This window comes from Schistocerca gregaria, chromosome 9 (genome assembly GCF_023897955.1).
Source record: "Schistocerca gregaria isolate iqSchGreg1 chromosome 9, iqSchGreg1.2, whole genome shotgun sequence".
Classification (NCBI taxonomy): Eukaryota; Metazoa; Arthropoda; class Insecta; order Orthoptera; family Acrididae; genus Schistocerca; species Schistocerca gregaria.
In genome coordinates, this window is record NC_064928.1 from 238,549,467 (window position 1) to 238,564,872 (window position 15,406).

General features: G+C 43.6%; 1 protein-coding gene across 1 annotated transcript in view; it reads right to left on the reverse strand.

The window, feature by feature from the left end:
- The window catches only part of LOC126291536 (protein PRRC2A-like), a 695,341-nt gene that overhangs the window by 212,672 nt on the left and 467,263 nt on the right, over window positions 1-15,406 (reverse strand). Inside the window, exon 5 of the mRNA XM_049985037.1 lies at window positions 10,664-10,940. Within this exon, the coding sequence (XP_049840994.1) occupies window positions 10,664-10,940 (277 nt within the window). The remainder of the gene's footprint in view (window positions 1-10,663; window positions 10,941-15,406) is intronic.

Sequence of the window (15,406 nt, forward strand, 5' to 3'; positions counted from 1 at the left end):
CAATGATATAGGTCTGTAGTGGTAGGAAAGCTGGAAAATCTGAAAAGGGAAATGCAAACGGTCACTTTAGGTATAGTAGCGGTCAGTGAAGTGAAATGGAAAGGAGACAAGGATTTCTGCCCAGATGAGTCCAGGGTAATATCAACTGCAGCAGCGAATAGCATAACGTCAGAAGGATTCGTCATGAATAGGAAGATAGGGCAGAGAGTGTGTTACTGTGAACAGTTCAGTGACAGGATTGTTCTCATCAGACTCGACAGCAAACCAACAGCGATAACGATTCTTCAGGTATACATGCCGACATCACAAGCTGAAGATGAAGAGACAGAGCAAGTATATGACGACATTGAAAGGCTAATTCAGTTTGTAAAGGGAGATGAAAATCCAATACTAATGGGGGAATGGATTGCGGTTGTAGGGGAAGCAGTAGGGGAAAGGGCTACGGGAGAATATGGCCTTGGTACTAGGCATGTGAGAGGAAAAAAAATTGAGTTCTGCTATAAATTTCAGCTCGTAATGGTGAATACTCTGCTCAAGAATCACTTGGAAAAGACCGAAAGACACGGGAAGATTTCAGATTACATCATCGTGAGACAGACATTCCGAAATCAGAACATAATTTAGTAGTGACGAAGAACAGGCCTAAGTTTAAGAGATTAGTCAGAAACAATCAATACGCAAAACGGGATATGGAAGGACTAAGGAACGAAGAGAACACTTGAAGTTCTCTAAAGCTGTAGATACTGCAATAAGGAGTAGCTCAGTAAGCAGTTTAGTTGAAGTGGAATGGACATCCCTAAAAGGGACAATCACAAAAACTGGAAAGAAAAACATTGTTTGCAAAGAAGGAAACTGCGAAGAAACCATGGTTAACAGAAGAAATACTTCAGATAATCGATGAAAGAAGGAAGTAGAAAAATGTTCAGAGAGATTCATTTATACAGAAATACAAGTAGCTGAAGAATGTAATAAATAGGAAGTGCAGAGAAGCTAAGACGAAATGGTGGCATGAAAAATGTGAAGAAATCGAAAAAGAAATGATTGTCGGAAGGAGTGGCTCAGCATTTGGTGATACTAAAAGCAAGGGTTGTAATATTAAGAGTGCAACTGGAATTCTACTGTTAAATGCAGAGGAGAGAGCAAATAGGTGGAAAGAGTACACTGAAGGTCTCTACGAGGGGCAAACTTACCTGGTGAAGAGAAAGAAGAAATTGGGGTCAATATAAAAGAAAGACGGGACCCAATACTAGAATCAGAATTTAAAAGAGCTTTGGAAGTCTTAAGATCAAATAAGGCAAAAGATATAAATAACATTTCACCAGAATTTATAAAATCATTGGGCGAAGTGGCAACAAAGGACTATTCAAGTTGGTATGTAGAATGTATGATTTTGGCGATAAAGCATTTGACTTTCAGAAAAGTATCATCCAATCAATTCCGAAGACTGCAACAGCCGACAAGTGCGAGAGTTTCCACAAATCAGTTTAACAGCTCAAATCAGTTTAACAGCTCATGCATCCAAGTTGCTTACAAGAATAACATACAGAAGAACGGAAAAGAAAATTGAGGATGTGCTAGGTGTCGATCACATTGGCTTTAAGAAAGGTAGAGGCACCAGAGAGGCAGTTCTGACGTTGTGGTTGATAACGAAACAAAAACTAAAGTAAAATCAAGACACGTCCATAGGATTTGTCGACCTGGAAAAAGCGTTCGACAATGTAAAATGCGGCAAAATGTTTGAAATTCTGAGGAAAACAGGGGTAAGCTATAGCGAGAGACGAGTAATAAACAACATATACAAGGACCAAGAGGGAATAGTAAGAGTGGAAGACCAAGAAAGAAGTGCTCAGATTAAAAAAAAAAAGTTTTTAAGACAGGGATATAGTCTTTTGCCCCTACTGTTTAATCTATACCTCGAAGATGCAATGATGGAAATAAAGTAAGTGTCACGAATGGAATTAATATCGAAATTGAAAGGATATCAATGGTAACATTCGCTGATGACGGTGCTATCCTAAGTGAAAGTGAAGAAGAATCACAGGAGCTGGACTCAGAGTAAATCGAAGAAAGGTGAAAGTAATGAGAAGTAGCAGAAATGATAACGGCGAGAAACTTAACGTCAGCACTGATGATCAGGAAGTACATGAATTTAAGGAAGTCTGCTACTAAGCGTCAAATACCCAACGACGGACGGGGTAAGGACAACATCAAAAGCAGACTATCACTGGCAAAACGGGCATTCCTGGACAAGTGTCAAACATAAGCCTTACTTTGAGGAAGAAGTTTCTGAGAATCTACGTTTGGCGCACAGCACGGTATGGTAGTGAAACATGGACTGTGTTAAAAGCATTTGAGGTGTGGTGCTACAGAAGAATGTTGAAAATTAGGTGGACGATCAGGTAACGAATGAAGAGGTTCTGCGCAGAATGGGAGAAGAAAGAAATATATGGAAAACACTGAGAAGAAGAAGGGACAGTATGATAGGTCATCTGTTAAGCATCAGAGAGTAACTTCCACGTTGCTAAAGGGAGCTGTAGAGGGGAAAAAGTGTAGAGGAAGACAGAGATTGGAATATATGCAGCAAATAATTGAGGACGTAGGTTGCAAGTGCTACTCTGAGATGGAGAGTTGGCACAGGAGAGGAATTCGTGTCGGACCGCATGTAACTAGTCACAACACTGATGAGTGGGAAAAAAAACATTGGCATTAAGTGCACAAGAGAATACTCTTTATATATAAATACCTTAATTTGTTACAATTTTCCAATAGTCCATACGATTACCTGACCTTCTAACAATATCGCCATACATGAGTAATGCTGTTTTCGGACTTGCAAGTTTCATGGACTCATTAGTAATCTAGCTGTAACTGAAGGCAAGTGCCATATGTTGTCAGTATAATTGCAACGGCTGCAGCAACTATTTCATATCGTGGAGCTCCATAAGATAAAACTGTCTGGTAGGTGCTGCTATCTGCTACTTCTTATTACAACTTTTCTCATCTTGTGTGTTTCTTGTTATTACAACTATAGGCAGCAATGTAATTAATAAGAATTTTAATTGTAAAGTTTTGCTTTTGTTTTGTGTATGATTTAAATTACTTTCACTGTAATGATACAGTATAATGTAAAGTTTATGTGCAAGCTTCTTGTGGGTACTTTTACATTTTTACACTTTTAAGAGTGGTCGGCAGAGAAAATATTAAGCTCTTTGACTGTTAACTGTGTGGCACGCCTGTGGAAACAAGGTGGAAGTTAAGTTGATCGTGGATATTGTGATGCTTTGGTGTTGTTTGTTTTGATAGTTTTGGTGGCTGCAGTTTTATGGAAGGAGCTGCTCTGGAGAGTAAACTGATGGAAGATATAGCAGGACTGTTATTCTCCAATACTTAATGCAGTTAGCTGAAAGTGGATTGGCGATTTATGAAACTGCAGCTGTAGATTACCAATTACAAATCACAGCTACAATAAGGTGCCGAGATTAGTTAGGTTGCATCTAGGCCTTGTTAATTTGTACACGAGCCACTCACTAAACTTAGAAATGTTTCCAAGAGTAATACATTCATTTTAAACAGGAGACGCGTGTATTTGGTCGTAGTTGAATACTTGACCCTTAAACAATTTTTTCCACTGTCCCGTACGATGAATAGTTGGCACAGTTTCCCCAAGCACAAACTAAATAATTAAACAGTAGAACAATTTATTCATACCATTATTTGTTTTCCAGTCAATATTCGTGGCAAGTAGCATTCCACTTAGCAACTACTAAGTCTGAACTAAAACTATTAGTGACCGCTTCATAGAACGGAAGTTGCCAGCACTACTTATTTCTAACATAGGAGCTTAAATTTGTACGATGGGTACAAAAGTACTGATATGATATAGGTTAAGAACATGTTTTTCTCATCTTGTGTTTTTCTTGTATGGAAACACTGCATGATGCTGTACTTGGCGCTCAACAATAAATTGTAAGAGGCGGTACCTGATGCTCTAATCACATTTAACTTAAAAAAACAAGTACGTTTTTACTGACTTTTAAGGTTTCTTTAAATTGTATTATTTGCTTTCTGTCTGTACTATTTTGGAGGTAACATTTGTTTTCCTCTGTGATGCCTAAGTGATGAAGGTTAAGTTTGGCAAAACATCAATGAGTGATCAGTTGGGAAAGGAAAGTAAATGATCGTGTCACTGGTTTACGGCACGAATATTTGTAGACACCTTTATGTAGCACCCAATATGTCAGCTCAGAGAGGAGTTCATGATGCTTAAAAAAACGCTTGTCATTAATTAACGAGAGTGCTATACATTCCGTTAATTAACTGACTAACATTTACATGCTGAGTGCGTATGACACTCGCTATAACCTCAACACTGTTTTGATTGATTAAATTTCAGTTTTATTGCAACGTGGAAATTATAATGAAGTGCTAATACTCTGAGGCATTTATTTTACCAGAAGTGGATGCTTGAGGTTTTGTTGTTGTTGTTATGGTCTTCAGACCTGAGACTGGTTTGCTGCAGCTCTCCATGCTACTCTATCCTGTGCAAGCTTCATCATCTCCCAGTACCTACTGCAACCTACATCCTTCTGAATCTGCTTAGTGCATTCATCTCTTGGTCTCCCTCTACGATTTTTACCCACCACGCTGCCCTCCAATGCTAAATTGGTGATTCCACGATGTCTCAGAACATGTCCTACCAACCGGTCCCTTCTTCTGATCAAGTCGTGCCACAAGCTCCTCTTCTCCCGAATTCTATTCAATACCTCCTCATTAGTTATGTGATCTACCCATCTAATCTTCAGCATTCTTCTGCAGCACCACATTTCGAAAGCATCTATTCTCTTCTTGTCGAAACTATTTATCGTCCATATTTCACTTCCATACATGGCTACACTCCATACAAATACCTTTAGAAACGACTTCTTGACACTTAAACCTATACTTGATGTTAACAAATTTCTCTTCTTCAGAAATGCTTTCCTTGCGATTGCCAGTCTACATTTTATATCCTCTTTACTTCGACCATCATCAGTTATATTGCTCCCCAAATAGCAGAACTTCTTTACTACTTTAAGTGTCTCATTTCGTAATCTAATTCCCTCAGCATCATCCGACTTAATTCGACTACGTTCCATTATCCTCGTTTTGTTTTTGTTGATGTTCATCTTATACCGTCCTTTCAAGACACTGTCCAATCCGTTCACCTGCTCTTCCAAGTCCTTTGCTGTCTCTGACAGAATTACTATGTCATCGGCGAACCTCAAAGTTTTTATTTCTTCTCCATGGATTATAATTCCTACTTCGAATTTTTCTTTTGTTTCCTTTACTGCTTGCTCAATATGCAGATTGAATACAACATCGGGGAGAGGCTACAACCCTGACTTACTCCCTTCCAAACCATTGCTTCCCTTTCGTGCCCCTCGACTCTTATAACTGCCATCTAGTTTCTGTACAAATTGTAAATAGCCTTTCGCTCCCTTTATTTTACCCCTACCACCTTTAGAATTTGAAAGAGAGTATTCCAGTTAACATTGTCAAAAGCTTTCTCTAAGTCTACAAATGCTAGAAACGTAGGTTTGCTTTTCCTTAATCTTCCTTCTAAGATAAGGCGTAAGGTCAGTATTGCCTCACGCGTTCCAAAATTTCTACGCAATCCTAACTGATCTACCCCGAGGTCGGCTTCTATCAGTTTTTCCATTCGTTAGTTATTTCGCAGCTCTGCCTTATTAACCTGATAGTTCGGTAATTTTTACACCTGTCAACACCTGCTTTCTTTGGGACTGGAATTATTATATTCTTCTTGAAGTCTGAGGGTTTTTCACCTGTCTCATACATCTTGCTCACCAGATGGTAGAGTTTTGTCAGAGCTGGTTCTCCTAAGGTTATCAGTACTCCTCAAAATACAAATGGAACTTTAATAACTCGTATACAGTCTGTGGAGAGGAACTCTGACAGTTTCAGGATTCCGCTAATAAACAAAATGGTGGACTAGAATTCAAATTCCTAATAGCAGAGCCGCTCTGCCATCATGAAAAAAAATGACGAATAAAAAGATCAGAACTACAATGCAAGACGCATCACGATTCAAGAAAGGTGGTTTCAGTTAAGTCCACTGGAACTGATGCAGCAAGTCATTGGTTTCACATTACAGGCCTAAGACCTAACAGCAAGCCCGCATCTCGTGGTCGTGCGGTAGCGTTCTCGCTTCCCACACCTGGGTTCCCGGGTTCGATTCCCGGCGGGGTCAAGGATTTTCTCTACCTCGTGATGGCTGGGTGTTGTGTGCTGTCCTTATGTTAGTTAGGTTTAAGTAGTTCTAAGTTCTAGGTGACTGATGACCATAAATGTTAAGTCCCATAGTCCTCAGAGCCATTTGAACCATTTTTTGAACCAAACTGCAAAGGACAGGCTGTACTAATGTGTAGTAAGTGTAACGGTCATCTGTGTCTAAACGGGAGCGTAAAATATTTCCAATAATTTCACGAATAAAGGGTTTCCTGAATAGCACACAATTATTTAAAATATATGCCACCATGTATATTTTTATCATGTAAATCCTACCAATTTATTATCAGAATGATAAAATCTTTTACTAAATGGATTATTGTCAGTGTTCAATTTCTTAAATGCTTATTGCTATAAATAGGTCACCTACTCAATTATATCTGACAGGTATAACGTAACTCTCATCTGACCTTACATACTTCATGAAATTTCATTGCTGGTTACAAAATATGGCTTTCTATTAATTTATTTCAAGAAGTAATTTATTCAGGTATTAGGGAGCTAAATCTTGAAGAAAAAAAAAGACGCAGTATATCCAGTAACTACAAATATAAAACTGTACTAACAGCTGATGTAGCACATGAGCAGGAGCCAGTAAACGGGGTAGAACGGTCCAAGTGGCTCAGAAAGGAGTTCAGTGAGCACAAACAAAAACTTTCGATCACTTACTGAGCAACATAAAATATGTGATATGTGACGACCTAACCTAAAATCGTGTGACTGGTGGGAGGCACGCTACGGTAGGGGTTGCAGCGGCGATGGTCACTGTGTCCAGATGGCTTCGTGGTCAGAGTGTCCGCCTAGTAAGCACGAGGCTCGGGTTCGAATTCTGATACGGCGTAAATATTCAAATTTCCACATTGATTTAAATCAATGCCCTCTCGCAGCCAGTGTAATTACAATGTGCCTTAATTCTTAGTGGCTGGAGGATCAGAATGGTGTCTGTTCTTTCAGACATGTCAAAAGAACAGATACCACATATATATGTAATTAAAGCAAAGATGGCCAATGATCTCTTCAGTGCTTATGCACACCAGGCCAGAACTCTTACAGGAATAACGGGCAGAGGCACCACATTAGTAGTGTGAGGGTGTTTGTGCAGCCCGTGTAGCTGTGATCAGCACTGCATCCGGATGGCTCAGCGGTCAGCGCCTCTGCCTAGTAAGCAGCAGACCCGAGTTTGAATCCCAGTCTGGCATGAATTTTCAACTTCCCAGTTGATTTAAAACAATGCCCAGTCTCAGCCAATGTCTTTAATTCCTTTGTATCTAAACTCATTTCTCCTAGACAACTACTTCTATTCCACAGGGGAATTCTTGTTGACTAATTCCTGAACTAAACATGTTACTAAGCTTTCCAAACAAATATGTTCATCTGCTTGGGCATTCCATTACTGTTAGCCTTCGAAACAAACGAATTAGCCTCTTGACATAATATGTCCATTCAATACTGTCATATTGAATAATTTTCTGGGGTAAATTCACCACTTGGATAGAAAGTATTGATTGCACAAAAGCGAGCAGTAAGAATAATATCTGGTGATCACCTGCGGTCGTTATGTAGTTGAGAGTTACGCATTTTTACTGCACCATCACAATACATGTATTTGCTAGTTAAATCGTCAGCAATAAACAGTCAAAATTTGAGAATAGTGATGTCCATAACTACAACACTAAAGGCAACAATGGCCTTTTTTTGCCTATTATTAAAGCTGTCTGTGGCTCAGAAAGGGGTTGAATAAATACTAACAAAAGTTATATATTATTTACCCAGTAACATAAAGAAACCGACGGACAGCAAAGAAATTTTGAAATCCAACCTATACTCATTTCTCTTGGACAACGCCTCCTATTACATGAACCAATTTTTATTTAAAACTTGGTGGCCTAGAGAAAAATCCGAAGTTTTTACGTGCAGCAGCATGAACAGCGCTAAAAAACAAACAATGTGCTCATTAATGCTAACAGTAATCACGTATACATATCCTGTGAAGCGACTCCTTACACACCACGTAGATAAAAGAATCATTCATTATAGGGCACATTTGTATGACTGAACGGCTAACCCAGTCCATGGTGCACGATTCCACTTGCAGGTTGCCTGTGTCACAGCTTCCATGATTTTCAGTAATTTATCTAATTACTGACTGAATTGAAAAAATTTAAAAATACACTGACGGAAAAAACTCCCAACGCCAATAGGTGTGTTTTTGCATCGGGAAGATGGTGTCTCTTCAGATTTCGCGCCAGTGGCATATGACAGGTGTTAGTGGCGCCACTATGAGGGCACACGTCGTCCTGACGGCAGGAGATACAGCTGTCAGTAGTATAAAGGCTTACAGAACGAGAGAGGTAGGAAGCTCCTATCCCCTCTACATCCCGTACTGTATATCATTTTGGTAGATGCATTGCGGTGGCTGAGGCAATTGTAAGCACAGTGGGCTCACATTTGGGAGGACAACAGTTCAAATACCTACACAGAGTACGCGAAATAACTTGCCCCCCTTCTAACAGCCGTGTACCACAAGTCTCTAGAAGAACGGAAGGTTCCAAATGATTGGAAAAGAGCACAGGTAGTCCCAGTCTTCAAAATGGTTCAAATGGCTCTGAGCACTATGGGACTCAACTGCTATGGTCATTAGTCCCCCAGAACTTAGAACTACTTAAACCTAACTAACCTAAGGACAGCACACACATCCATGCCCGAGGCAGGATTCGAACCTGCGACCGTAGCAGTCGCACGGTTCCGGACTGCGCGCCTAGAACCGCGAGACCACCTCGGCCGGCCCCAGTCTTCAAAAAGGGTCGTCGAGCAGATGCGCAAAACTGTAGACCTATATCTCTGACGTCGATCTGTTGTAGAATTTTAGAACATGTTTTTTGCTCGAGTATCATGTCGTTTTTGGAAACCCAGAATCTACTCTGTAGGAATCAACATGGATTCCGGAAACAGCGATCGTGTGAGACCCAACTCGCTTTATTTGTTTATGAGACCCAGAAATTATTGGATACAGGCTCCCAGGTAGATGCTATTTTCCTAGACTTCCGGAAGGCGTTCGATACAGTTCCGCACTGTCGCCTGATAAACAAAGTAAGAGCCTACGGAATATCAGACCAGCTGTAAGGCTGGATTGAAGAGTTTTTAGCAAACAGAACACAGCATGTTGTTATCAATGGAGAGACGTCTACAGACGTTAAAGTAACCTCTGGCGTGCCACAGGGGAGTCTTATGGGACCATTGGTTTTCACAATATATATAAAGGACCAAGTAGATAGTGTCGGAAGTTCCATACGGCTTTTCGCGGATGATGCTGTAGTATACAGAGAAATTGCAGAATTGTAGCGAAATGCAGGAAGATCTGCAGCGGATAGGCATTTGGTGTAGGGAGTGGCAACTGACCCTTACCATAGACAAATGTAATGTATTGCGAAGACATAGAAAGAAGGATCCTTTATTGTATGATTATATGATAGCGGGACAAACACTGGTAGCAGTTACTTCTGTTAAATATCTGGGAGTACGCGTGCGGAACAATTTGAAATGGAATGATCATATAAAATTAATTGTTCGTAAGGCGGGTACCAGGTTGAGATTCATTGGGAGAGTCCTTAGAAAATGTAGTCCATCAACAAAGGAGGTGGCTTACAAAACACTCGTTCGACCTATACTTGAGTATTGCTCATCAGTGTGGGATCCGTACCAGATCGGGTTGACGGAGGAGATAGAGAAGATCCCAAGAAGAGCGGCGCGTTTCGTCACAGGGTTATTTGGTAACCGTGATAGCGTTACGGAGATGTTTAGCAAACTCAAGTGGCAGACTCTGCAAGAGAGGCGCTCTGCATCGCGGTGTACCTTGCTCGCCAGGTTTCGAGAGAGTGCGTTTCTGGATGAGGTATCGAATATACTGCTTCCCCCTACTTATACCTCCCGTGGAGATCACGAATGTATAATTAGAGAGATTCGAGCGCGCACGGAGGCTTTCAGACAGTCGTTCTTCCCGCGAACCATACGCGACTGGAACAGAAAAGGGAGATAATGACAGTGGTACGTAAAGTGCCCTCCGCCACACACCGTTGGGTGGCTTGCGGAGTATGAATGTAGATGTAGACATAAGTTTTCGCTGATTTCTTTGAACCGCTTTAGGAAAATGCTGGGATGGTTTCCTTATAAAGACAATTACTGATTTCCTTCCCCATCGTTGCCCACCCTGGTCATGAGCTTCTTCTCTAATGACCTCGTGGTCACTGGGACACTGAACCCCACATCTTCCTTCATTCATTTCAGTATGTGGATCTTCAGGAAGCGTCAGAACAGCCGAGGCCCTCCTCCTCTCACGTGAGCCCGCCGTCAGTTGGCAGCAGAGTCCCCGGCCACTGACCTGCGAACAGCTCCCTCTCCGGCGAGCTGTTGTTGGAGTCGTGGTGCGAGCTGGAGCTGGCGCGCGAGATGTCGATGCGCGGCGTGGACGGCGTGTGCAGCGACGACGACGGCTGCGGATCCTCGCGGATGCCCGGCAGCTTGCCGCCCCCGCTGCCGCCTCCTCCGCCGCCGCTGGGCGGCGGGCTGTCCTGGTCGTCGCTGAGGTCCTCCAGCGAGGCGAAGGGCGCAGGGCCCATCCGCCGCTGACGGTACGTGGCGCGCTTCGCGTTCACCTGCTGCAACACCGCACAACATACGCGGCCGTTCAGCGCAACGAGGCAGCAAGCCTTCCCCACCCCCGCCCCAGCCTCAGCCTCCTGCTTATCCCCACTACCAGGACCGCCTCTCCCATCAGTCTGGTCTCGGCAGCCAACTGCATGAATGTGTGTGTGTCTGTTGTGTAAGTCAGAAGAAGGCCTTCTGGCCGAAAGTTTACGTGTCCGGCAATATTTTTGTTGTGCCTGTTTGTGACTCACCATCTCCGCTATACAGTGTGCAGCAGTCTATCCTTTTTATAATATTAGCAGTTTTATAATATTAGCAGTTCCTATTTTACACGTCAATCTAAAACTGTGCGATAAATTTTTGTATTTTCGTCCCATATTTTCCGAAGTAGCGTAAAACAGCTTGTAAATTGCAAAATTTAAGTACCACTGTTAAACTATAAACCTGGACAAGAGCCAGTAAGACTCGCGCTCTGTACATACTTAGTCTACATTTATATATAAAAGGCTTGTCTGCGCACCCACTGACAGACTTTTCTCCATGACTATCCAATACCACTCGTGTTTGTGGTGGTAAATACACTCCTGGAAATAGAAAAAAGAACACATTGACACCGGTGTGTTAGACCCACCATACTTGCTCCGGACACTGCGAGAGGGCTGTAAAAGCAATGATCACACGCACGGCACAGCGGACACACCAGGAACCGCGGTGTTGGCCGTCGAATGGCGCTAGTTGCGCAGCATTTGTGCACCGCCGCCGTCAGTGTCAGCCAGTTTGCCGTGGCATACGGAGCTCCATCGCAGTCTTTAACACTGGTAGCATGCCCCGACAGCGTGGACGTGAACCGTATGTGCAGTTGACGGACTTTGAGCGAGGGCGTATAGTGGGCATCCCGGAGGCCGGGTGGCCGTACCGCCGAATTGCTCAACACGTGGGGCGTGAGGTCTCCACAGTACATCGATGTTGTCGCCAGTGGTCGGCGGAAGGTGCACGTGCCCGTCGACCTGGGACCGGACCGCAGCGACGCACGGATGCACGCCAAGACCGTAGGATCCTACGCAGTGCCATAGGGGACCGCACCGCCACTTCCCAGCAAATTAGGGACACTGTTGCTCCTGGGGTATCGGCGAGGACCATTCGCAACCGTCTCCATGAAGCTGGGCTACGGTCCCGCACACCGTTAGGCCGTCTTCCGCACACGCCCCAACATCGTGCAGCCCGCCTCCAGTGGTGTCGCGACAGCCGTGAATGGAGGGACGAATGGAGACGTGTCATCTTCAGCGATGAGAGTCGCTTCTGCCTTGGTGCCAATGATGGTCGTATGCGTGTTTGGCGCCGTGCAGGCGAGCGCCACAATCAGGACTGCATACGACCGAGGCACACAGGGCCAACACCCGGCATCATGGTGTGGGGAGCGATCTCCTACACTGGCCGTACACCTCTGGTGATCGTCGAGGGGACACTGAATAGTGCACGGTACATCCAAACCGTCATCGAACCCATCGTTCTACCATTCCTAGACCGGCAAGGGAACTTGCTGTTCCAACAGGACAATGCACGTCCGCATGTATCCCGTGCCACCCAACGTGCTCTAGAAGGTGTAAGTCAACTACCCTGGCCAACAAGATCTCCGGATGTGTCCCCCATTGAGCATGTTTGGGACTGGATGAAGCGTCGTCTCACGCGGTCTGCACGTCCAGCACGAACGCTGGTCCAACTGAGGCGCCAGGTGGAAATGGCATGGCAAGCCGTTCCACAGGACTACATCCAGCATCTCTACGATCGTCTCCATGGGAGAAAGCAGCCTGCATTGCTGCGAAAGGTGGATATACACTGTACTAGTGCCGACATTGTGCATGCTCTGTTGCCTGTGTCTATGTGCCTGTGGTTCTGTCAGTGTGATCATGTGATGTATCTGACCCCAGGAATGTGTCAATAAAGTTTCCCCTTCCTGGGACAATGAATTCACGGTGTTCTTATTTCAACTTCCAGGAGTGTAGCCCTTGATCTCATGCTGTTAGTAAGGGAGTTTGGTCGCAGTGGGTGGCACTGGGTGAGTGTGACGAGCAAAAATACGCGAAATGTGGAGCAGTAAATACTCTTAGATAACTAATGAGGTGGTATTGAATAGGATTGGGGAGAAGTTTGTGGCAGAACTTGACTAGAAGAAGGGATCGGTTGGTAGGTCATGTTATGAGGCATCAAGGGATCACAAATTTAGCTTTGGAGGGCAGCGTGGTGGGTAAAAATCGTAGAGGGAGGCCAAGAGATGAATACACTAAGAGATTCAGAAGGATGTAGGTTGCAGTAGGCACCCGGAGATGAAGAAGCTTGCACAGGATAGAGTAGCATGGAGAGCAGCAGCAAACCAGTCTCAGTACTGAAGACCACAACAACAACAACAGGAAAAGCTATACACTCTGTGAATGACGAAATTTACGGTTCACGTGAGAATGCGTGGGTGGAAGACAAGGGGGCTAACGATTTCAGAAATGTTGGGAAGCATTGATCTAGACCTAAATCGCATGCAGTCGGTCTGGAATCTCGTAAAGAATAAGATCCGTGGTCGTAATACACGAAAAGCATCACTCTCTAACCCAATAACCAAAAAAATAAGGCTATGCTCTTGCTGCTAGTAAATAAACGCCGTGTGTGGCCTCGTGAGGTCCAAAATTTTCGACCTAACACTCTTCGATGATGGCTGTAAACTTGAATTAAAAGTAACACCAGAATTACTAGAGCACAGGAAAAGTATGTCTGTGAGTAATTAATGCGAATGTATTCCGTGGGTTACTTGATAACGCGTTAGGTCGACATAGCAAGGGTGGCGTCTAACCCCACTGACAGCAATTTTTTTTAATGGTTGCCACGTGAAACTGTTGTATGGGATGTAAAAACACTTTTCTGTGTTTGTAGCAATGTTGCTTTGGTTGTCTGCTTTCGCTTGGTTAGTTGAAAGTAGCAAACCTATAGATGGCGCAAGTATAGATACATGTGGTGTTCTGTCGGACAGTGCGACAGAATAGACACCTCTCACGATTAGACAGCTATTGCATTTGTAGTTTCACAGAATACGCATAAACAGTGGGGCAACAGAACAAAAAAACAATTACATCACACGTGCAGAAATATTAATAATAATATAAATAATAATAATAATAAGTGGCTGCAGATGGCAGCGTCGCGTACATTACATGTGCGCGTTGTGGCTAGGGTCACGCACAGACAAATGCGTCTGCAGTTGGTATCCAGTTTGCACGCTACAGGCACTGCTGTAGTGCGACATATTCACTGGGACGTTATCGACATTCTCGTTGAACTGTCGCATAGCAACTGTCGTGTACATAAGAGGTTGGTTCAATAAATAAAGCTTAGCATTTTTATAAAGAGCCATTAATATACATATACAAACGTCCTTGTTGGTGCTTCAGATTTGACATTTGTTCTGTGCGCCAGTGAAGTTTCAAACCGTTCTGGCAGATAGCAGAGCCGTAGTACAGCGTCATAATGGCGTCCACATATCACGCACATTACAAGCAGCGTGCTGTTATTGAATTCTTGTATGCGGAAAAAGAAACCGTGGTGAACATCCATAAACGTTTGTCTGCAGTGTATGGCGATGCTGCAGTTGATAGGTGTACAGTTGGGCGATGGATACAGAAAGATAGAGCCTCAGGACATGCGGAAACAGAGAGCTCTACGATCAGCTACGCTCGGGACGTCCTGTCACAGCCACTGCTCCAGACATGCTGAATCGTGCGAATGCCATTATTCGTGCCGACCGGCGCACTGAAACGTCCCCTTAGAAAACTTAATGAATTACTATGCTGATAAACCTCTAACGTTATTTGATTTTTAAACAGCTGAGCAGAACTGAACGTACTCAGACATTTCGCTCTTTACTCATTCTGATCATCACTAAACTAACACACAATATTTTTAGCGCAACGCAATCTGACTTTCAATAATCCCTACAGAAGAATGGTCATGACTAACAATAACCTATACCTTTCATGAATCACTTACCTCACAGAAATCTTCGTTACTCGAACTACTGCAATACAGCGAGCGCCAATACCTCCAGCTAAGTAAAAGATTCTAACTACTGAAGGCACTAACTACTGATAGGCATACTAAGCAAATGAAAGATTTTGATAGAGAACAAACAATGTACACTCCTGGAAATGGAAAAAAGAACACATTGACACCGGTGTGTCAGACCCACCATACTTGCTCCGGACACTGTGAGAGGGCTGTACAAGCAATGATCACGCGCACGGCACAGCGGACACACCACGAACCGCGGTGTTGGCCGTCGAATGGCGCTAGCTGCGCAGCATGTGTGCACCGCCGCCGTCAGTGTCAGCCAGTTTGCCGTGGCATACGGAGCTCCATCGCAGTATTTAACACTGGTAGCATGCCGCGACAGCGTGGACGTGAACCGTATGTGCAGTTGACGGACTTTGAGCGAGGG